Source organism: Rhododendron vialii, chromosome 4a (genome assembly GCF_030253575.1).
Source record: "Rhododendron vialii isolate Sample 1 chromosome 4a, ASM3025357v1".
NCBI classification, from domain to species: Eukaryota; Viridiplantae; Streptophyta; class Magnoliopsida; order Ericales; family Ericaceae; genus Rhododendron; species Rhododendron vialii.
Genome location: NC_080560.1, coordinates 5,961,105 through 5,969,431, shown reverse-complemented (window position 1 = coordinate 5,969,431; position 8,327 = coordinate 5,961,105). Strand labels below are relative to the sequence as shown.

The following is an 8,327-nucleotide window of genomic DNA, read 5'->3' as shown; positions in this document are numbered from 1 at the left end:
ACTATATGTAGAGAACAAAAGTAATTGAAGACAATTACTATGTAGAGAACAATTTTCTAATATGCTATACATAAAATCAACTCAATTGAATATCGAAATGTGCTTGATAAATAGATCTAATATTCAATTCAAAATTTGTAGTCCAAAATTGTGAACGAATTAATCAAGCACTTATTCATATCCGATTAAACTGATTTTTTTTTATACAAAAAGAACACTTTTTAACAAAAGAATCGTTGGACTATAACAGAAAGTAGCAGCATCATTTCATCTGTTGACTGTAGTAATTACAAACTTCATCAAAATTACATGGCAAGAGGAATACACAGACTAAACAACAAAGTAGCTGTAGTTCTTAAATAAACAACCATCAGATGTACAAACAGTACATGTAGTAGGAATCACTTGAAAGAAAACTTAAAAATGACACATGAAAATTACTTCTTGAAAGCTAAGAGCACACACATGGACAAACAGTATAGTACAGACACTGCTAACAGATTAGTTTCTTGGCCCCTTCCTTTTCTGCCTCTTTTGAGTTTTCTTTGCCCCTTCGAAGATTGCAACAAACTGTTCATGATACCTCGTGGTGAGCGTCTGCCCGACAACCAACCCAACTATCAGCCCACTCCCATATCCCATCATTATGACCATCCAGTAGATACCCCTCGAAAACTCTAACCCATCGCCTTGCGAGCTGTGTGCCGGTGGTGGTGCGGGTGACGTTTTTGAATTCTCGCATAACATTGTCAGGGGGACACCACACAATCCCATATTCCCACCATATGAACTATTATCAAATGTATCGAATTGTTTACCTCGAGGTATGGGGCCAGTGAGACGGTTATGAGAAACGTCTAGGATTGAGAGGAAAGTGAGTTTGGTTAGTTGGCGCGGGATCTCTCCTGAGAGTCGATTTTGAGATAGGTCCAACAATTCCAGGTCCGCCAAATATGCAAAGGATGACGGGATGATGCCAATGAGGTTGTTTTCGGAAATATTTAGAGCTTGAAGTCCACTGAGACTTCCAAGGGATTCTGGAATTTCACCTCTGAACTTGTTGTCTGAAAGATCAACAACTACAAATACACTTTGGATCTTCTCAGAAAGTAGTTTTGTCCCTTTGCTAGATATTGTCATTGAATAGGTAAAACCCTCAGAATAAACAATATTTGGCACCCCTAAATCTATTGGTGTCTCCACTTGCATATATGTTGAATTCCCTTTCCCGACCACTTTCATTGCATTTCAGTTTTGGAAGTACTCTGACGGCAATGTACCAGAGAAACCATTGTGAGAGAGGTCAATGATCTGCAACTTCGGAAACTTCAAATTGGTTTTAGGATTCTCAATGGCACCATGAAATCTGTTAGATCGAAGAATAAGAACTTGTAACTCAGGAAGAGATCCCAACCAAAAGGGAAAAAAGTCCTCGATCTGATTATCTCCCAGAAGAAGAATTTCAAGCGTTGTACAATTAGACAATGAGCTTGGTACCCCCCCCCCCATTCAATTGATTATGACTCAAGTCAATCATCTTGATCCCCCTCATGAACGTTTGGGGCACGGTACCATGGAAGAAGTTGTAACTCAGATTGAAAAGCAACAGAGAACCACTACTAAAACTGGCCAAGCATTGAGGAATGGCACCGCTTAGGTTATTATCAGACAAGTCAAGTGCAAAATAGGATGTTGGTACTTTTCCGGTTCGTAAATTACTAGCGACTCTATAATAAAGGACAGACGGTGGTGGAAGAGGGAGTGGTCCTTGCAGCTTGTTAAAGCTGAAATCTAGGTATTCAAGATGCTTGAGTTGAGAGATTGAGCTCGGAAACATGCCAGATAGTCGATTTTTTGAAAGGTCTAGAAAGGTTAATCTGGTGAGGTTCAAAAGCCAAGATGGGATTTCACCAAATAACTCATTGTTGTTGAGAATCAACGTATAGAGAGCTGGGTCATGTTAGCAAGAGACTGTGGTAATACATCCCTTAGTTTTGTATGGTCAAGTGCTAGTATAATGAGTTTTGATAGCTTTCCAAGGGGTTGTGCATCAAAAGTACAATGGCCGAGTCCTAAGACAGTGAGTTTGGATAAGTTTGCTATTGATGAAGGGACCTGTCCCCAAAAATTGCTTCCGACAACATCCAGAAACGTGAGTTGGGCCAGATTGCCAAGCGAGCTTGGAAGTGTCCCATAAAAATTGGACTCTCCTAAATGTAACTCCTTCAAGGAATGAAGGTTCCCAATGGAATTTGGAAGCAATCTGGAAAAATTTTGTTTTCCAAATCTTCAATTCCTCAAATGGACTACCATACGAAAATTCTGGAAGGTAACCAAATAGGTTTTCATTGACCGACACGCGTAAAACCCGTAAGTTTGGTAGATGAAAAATGCCCATTGGGAATTCACCGTAAAGCAAACAATTTCCAAGATTAAGATGTGTCAGAGAGGTCGTAGTCAATAAAGCACCTGGCACTGTAGAAGATACGTTCACCACATTGAGGTCTAGTACTTTCAGGTTGGTTAGGTTTTGGATTAGGTCTCTCAAACTAGGTTTTTCAAGTTTCAAAAGATACACATGAGTGGCATGCACGGGTTCAAAGTACCGAGACAGATTAAGGAAAGTAAATTGGGAAAGAGAGGAGATCTCTGAAGGGATCTGACCTGAAAAATAAGAATTATATAGGTTGAGACTCTTTAGTCTTGAAAGATTTCCAATTCCGGTTGGAATTTGAGAATAATTGAAGTGATTGTCAGCAAGGTTTAGCCTCCGAAGGTGAACAAGACTGAAGAGGCTGCTGTTGGAGTTGATAGAACCATAGAGGAAGCTGCTACTGAGGTCGAGACCAATCACAGGACCGGTATCATGGTCACACTCCACGCCATCCCACGAGCAGTAATCGCTAGCATTTGCATCAAGCTTCCATGACTTGATCTTTGGATAAGCAGAAGGATTGCCAGAAGCAAACTTCTTGATGTCAAAGCTATGCTTGAATTGCAGCAAGGCTGATCTCTCATCTTCATGGCATAGTGGCTGTGTAGAAGAGTAAGAGTTAGTCAAAACATTAAGATTAAAGCAACAGAAGATCATCAGGAGCATGTGACGATACAAAGATGAATCCATCATGTGTATAAGTTGCTATCTTAAGAGTTACCAATCTTGGATGAGAAAGCTTATGCTTTTTGGCGGTTTTATACATTACAAGTGCTGCCTCCTATTGTTTAAAAAAAATGCTCAAAAAACGCAGCTAACAATGGACTCCAATACCTTTTTAAGTCAAGTTCACCCACTGAACTTGTTGGATTAATTGTGTCACTTTTGTCTGAGAACACCAGGAAATTAAAGAGAAAGGAGACTGTGTTGGACCCCACCCCTGGTGTCTTTGGAGTTCCCCCAATTCCTTCTTAAGTCAAGTCCGCCCACTAAACTAGTGTGATTAAATAAAAAACAATACTTTGTCGCATGATGGAAGGTTTAACCAATTCCACCTATTTCCATGATAGATGGTAATTTTTATTGTGGTAGTGCATTGGCCCGGTCTTTACGCTTGTAGAGCGTTGGTCTAATCTCATGACCATATAGATTGTTGAGCGTTCAAAGCAGTTTATATTTCCTCTTATACTAGCATATATTGCTTTTGAAATTCGAACTTTTTTGTTTCATAAATCTTAGATCCAAATACAACATTGTTCATAAGAACAAGTAGTCCGTGTGTTGATCCGATTCATATTTGAAAGTTCCCAGAAGTCATTTTGAACTCTAGACTGGAACAATCTGTCATTTGGATGCAATAGAACAACGCTGCTGATTATGCATATTTACTTACAGAAGACATGCAAGTAAACACTAATAACTTCTCCATCTTCTCAAAGTTTGTTCAATGAATGTTTCATATATATTGGGAGGCAGACTATTGACTAGAATATCACACAAGAATGTTTCATATTGAGAAGGTTGTCCCTTTAAACCCGTCATAGTACCTCCTGGCCAGCATACTAATGCTAGAAAAATATGCCCAACTATTGCAAGAAAGACCATTCAGGTGGGATTTCCGGTTCAATAACCTAATTTATATGTCGAAAACGTCTTAGCAAGTGACTTCGACACCGAGATATGGATGTAACAGATGTGCTAACAACCAGCATATTGGATATTTTATACTCGGAATAAAAAATTTGAAAATACTGCCACTTTTCTATTTTCTGTTTTCTATTTGCTGAAATCAGTTTTTACTTTTCCTAAAAAAAAGTGAAAGCAGAAAACATGTTTGTGTCAACCTGTTTAAAAAAAAAAATCATTTTCTGAAACCAGTTTTTATTTTTTCTAAAATGGTCTCTTGCAAATTACTCCACTAGTTCCCAAACGATACAGGAATCCTAGTCTTTGCAATCACGTTAGAAACAAATTCCATACTTGATATTATGAAAGAAAGGGCCGGGTAGATAGACCACGCAGAGCCTGCTTAGAGGGGAAGCTGAAGAAGCTGTCTCTTCCGGCCCTGCAATTTTTTAGCTCGAAGAGGCCAGGGCTCCAACAAATACAGTTTTTTAGTTTTAAATAATAAGTAAGTTTCAATTTCTTTGCTTTGAGTAACATCTTCTTGAACAACAATCAACTATTCTCAACGCTATAATTCTTGAGCAGCTACAATTCTCAATGCTATTCTGGAATGTCATGGGAATCAAACACAATTATTTGAGAATATTCCCTTCATTTTAACAACGTAAAAGAATACTATTACGAGATATAGGTGTACAACTGAGCAGAGCTTTACTCTCAGCAATTCTTGGCCCAAGGTTCATATATGAAAATATCAGATTCAGCCATAAATCCAAATTATGTGGCAGAAGGGAAAATGATGGTTCTATTGTATCCCCGTGGATGGAGAGAGAGAGAGAGAGAGAGAGAGAGAGAGAGAGAGAGAGAGAGAGAGAGAGAGAGAGAGAGAGAGAGAGAGAGAGAGAGAGAGAGAGAGAGAGAGAGAGAGAGAGAGAGAGAGGAAATTTAAAAGACCTCCAAGGAATTGTAGCAGAGTCTTTTAGGCAGCCTATTTTTTGCTTTTGAAAATAGTGAAAGTTGAGTTTTGTTACTTCCTCAAATTTTGAAAATAGTGAAAGTGATTTCCAGAATTTGCAATTGGAAGTAGGCACCAAACAAATTTTCAAAGTTAACAGAAAACAGAAAATAGACTGGCTATCAAACATGCATGACCATTGGATTTGGATTTTATCCTTGCCATTGAAGCAAACACCACTTCTCTTCAATCCGTGTATCAACAATATATCATTAATTAGGAGACTGCAGCCAAATTTATGACATTATTAGGTTGCCCGTATTATTGGATATGTGGTTGATCTTTATTGTCATAAGGAATTGGGCAAAGTCCTCTTTGACTCTATGTGGTTATTGCCATGTACGGATACCCCCTCATGGTTTAAAATTGAGCATATAATCTACCTGTGGTTTTTAAAAATGTGCGGATAGACCCCCTGCCGTCATATTTTTCATCTATATTAACGGACACAACATTAAAAGACCGATATATCCTCATCATGTCCATTGATTCTTCATCTTTTTTAAATTTAACCACACTATCTCCTATACCAAAAATTGAATCTAAACTATTGATATTGTAAATTTTGACAGGTACTACATCTATGTCAAAATTCAAGTCAATCAAAATATGAAAAACTCATGGTCGAATCGATTTTGTTATGAAATTAAAATTTTAAATTTGAATTTACTAAAAAATAGATCACTGGGTTATTGATTCCTGATCAAGATGATTTTTTACAGAGATACTTTATTCTTTATTTAATACATTATAAACGACTCAAATTACATTCTAGAGGCGTATGAGATACACCTCCATTAATATGGATAAAAAATATGACGGCAGGGGGTCTATCCTCACATTTTTAAAACCACAAATAGGTTATGTGCTCAGTTTAGAACCATGAGGGGGGTATCCGCACATGACGATAACCATAGGAGGTGAAAGTGGACTTTGCCCTAAGAAAGGGCATTAACCATTTGATGCATGCTTTGGATGGACCAGCTAAGCAATCTACAGAAATCTAAAGAAAGGAGAAGACGGGCGCTTTGATCCGTTGGTCGTTATTACCAGGGTCCATACAAGAGAGAGTAGAGATCGCAATTGGTAAGGCCATGCACAGTGAGGAATCCAGAAACTAAATTATAAACTAAACAACTAGTAGCCCGCTCCTATATCCCATGAATATTGACCATCCACTAAGTACCCCTCGGGAACTCTGAATCATCGGCCTGCGAGCTGTGCAACAGCGGTGAGGCCTTGGAATTTTCACATGATGTTGACAGAGGGACACCACACACAATCCTGGATTTATATCTATTGAGGTAGAAGATTATAAAGGAAGAGGCTTGGAAAATGAAGAAAAAGGTCAAGAATCAGCTAAGGACATTTCCAAGAGGATTGGAAAGCTGTGTTATTGAGTTGCTTCCAAACTTTTGATTTGACTTTCTCGGAAGCTCAGTGTTTTATTTTTGATCGTTTGAAGATATCTAGTACTAGCACTTGTTTATTTCAAGCTCATTTCAAAGCACTTGGGCAAATTTTCTCAAAAGTAGCTTGTGTCTTTTTGAACTTTTCAAGGAGCTCCGATCGATTTGGAGAGGATCATGGGATGTTGTCCTGACCATTTTTATCAAAGCTATCTAGTATTTTGCAATGGGGCAATGTTATATGTGAATCATGAGAATATTGATGAGATCTAACTTTATGGTTTCTGTGAAAAGACTAAATGGGCCTCATAAGATATATCCACTAGCCCTCCTATAAAACGTTGCCTCGGAAAATAGTTTGAGTCGCAACTGTTTGAGATCTGCTTGTTTCATAATCAAGCCAAGCTTAAAATAGTTGTTTAACGTTCAAACCAAACATAAATTCGGCTTGCAAAATTTCGGTCTTAGCCGCAATCGGCCGCTTCTAGTGCAATGGAATATTATTGCTCCCGATTCGTAAGATTCTGAACTGCCTTCATATTGCATTCAAAGTGTTTGCAAGACACTTCTTAGAAACTATTTGCTGCTTTCTGTTTCTTCCTCATTGTTTCATGCATGGTAAAAATGGTATAAGGTTCTGTTACTTTGGTAAATAAATTATAAAAACTACAGTTTGTACCATTTTGGAGTCGGATTATGGGTACCGAAAAATATACATACCCCATTTGTGGGGTCCACCCCAGGTACAATACAGTACATTATACTTTTCTTTTGAGGAATTTCTGTATCGGTAAACATGTGTGTTTACCAATTTTTCCCTCAATCGAAATCGACGGAGATTTCGGGAAACAAAGCCAACAACAAAAATAAAGGCGAATTCGGCTTGTCTCCACAAACGGATTTGAGGTTCCTTGCCGTATTTCAGGACTTCACCAGAAAAGAAATGGCGAATGAATCAAATGCTATTTTTTGGTGGTGATGAATTGACTCGAAAAAGAAGACCGTCACCCCGCCAATCTTCAAGAACAGAATCGACCCATCGATTGGGCGGAGTGGATTGATGGTTTAGTGAAGTGGGGTGGAGCGGAAGAAAAAATAACAAATGGACTTTGTTATTTTTCCAAGGTAGATTTACAATCAAAAAGGACGGATCCCCATTGAAAGTAAGAGAGTTAAGTTAATCCTACTCCTACTCCTAGTTATAACCCGAATGGGTTGGTAGACAAAAATTTATAACAAAGTTGATTTGTTGAAGGAGTTTACAATGAAACCAAAAGAGGCTATTTATAGAAAATACAATGTGTAGGAAATAACTTCCTAACTTCTCACTACTCTTCATCATCTTCCAAGTGTCCAAATAACTTCCCACAAACTCCAAAGTGTGTAGGAGCATGCCATTTGTCCAAATAACTTCTCTTCAACCTCAAAGTGTGTAGGACAATGACAAGTGTCTTTTTAAATTTCAAATGTATAGGAGCATGCCAAGTGTCCTGCACTTTATTAAAATACAAACAAATAAAAACTAGTTATATTATTAATGCGAAATAATAAAATAGGAAGCATTCCCATAAACGCCACCTTTCGGTCGATCGACAGGCGGTGAAATATGGTACAAACAATGTGTTAACAATCACCTCATGTTACTTTCCCCCCCCCCCCCCCCCCCCTCTTTTCTTACTATTTTGTAGCTAAAATGCAGAACAACCACACACTCTAACAGAGCAAGCATGGGGCTATATGAAAAGTTAACATCAATTTTCTGGTATTGTCACGCCCTCGATTTTCAACATAAATATTAAAGGTTTTTCATAAATAAAAATCCTCACAATAATACAATTATTAC

At 38.1% G+C, this 8,327-nt stretch overlaps 2 protein-coding genes across 2 annotated transcripts; both read right to left on the bottom strand.

Moving 5' to 3' along the window:
* Positions 1–501: 501 nt before the first annotated feature.
* LOC131323583 (putative receptor like protein 25) lies at positions 502–1,242 on the bottom strand. The gene has a single exon (XM_058355436.1). It carries the CDS (start codon positions 1,240–1,242, stop codon positions 502–504), a length of 741 nt encoding a protein of 246 aa, XP_058211419.1.
* Positions 1,243–1,248: 6 nt separating this feature from the next.
* On the bottom strand, positions 1,249–3,863 carry LOC131323582 (receptor-like protein 7). The gene is made up of 4 exons (XM_058355435.1): positions 3,828–3,863; positions 3,156–3,215; positions 2,061–3,034; positions 1,249–1,366 (listed from the first exon to the last, which is right to left on the bottom strand). The coding sequence occupies exons 1-4, from the start codon at positions 3,861–3,863 to the stop codon at positions 1,249–1,251; spliced, it is 1,188 nt and encodes a 395-aa protein (XP_058211418.1).
* Between the last annotated feature and the right edge of the window lie 4,464 nt (positions 3,864–8,327).

Bases quoted from the DNA above. Each gene is read 5' to 3' on its own strand.
- LOC131323583 (XM_058355436.1), bottom strand. From the start codon at position 1,242: ATGAAAGTGGTCGGGAAAGGGAATTCAACATATATGCAAGTGGAGACA.
- LOC131323582 (XM_058355435.1), bottom strand. From the start codon at position 3,863: ATGGAGAAGTTATTAGTGTTTACTTGCATGTCTTCT. The intron at 3,035-3,155 runs GTAACTCTTAAG...TCTTCTACACAG, and splicing joins AGCTTTCTCATCCAAGATTG to CCACTATGCCATGAAGATGA. The intron at 1,367-2,060 runs GTACTTTTGATG...TCGATCTAACAG, and splicing joins TGTCTTAGGACTCGGCCATT to ATTTCATGGTGCCATTGAGA.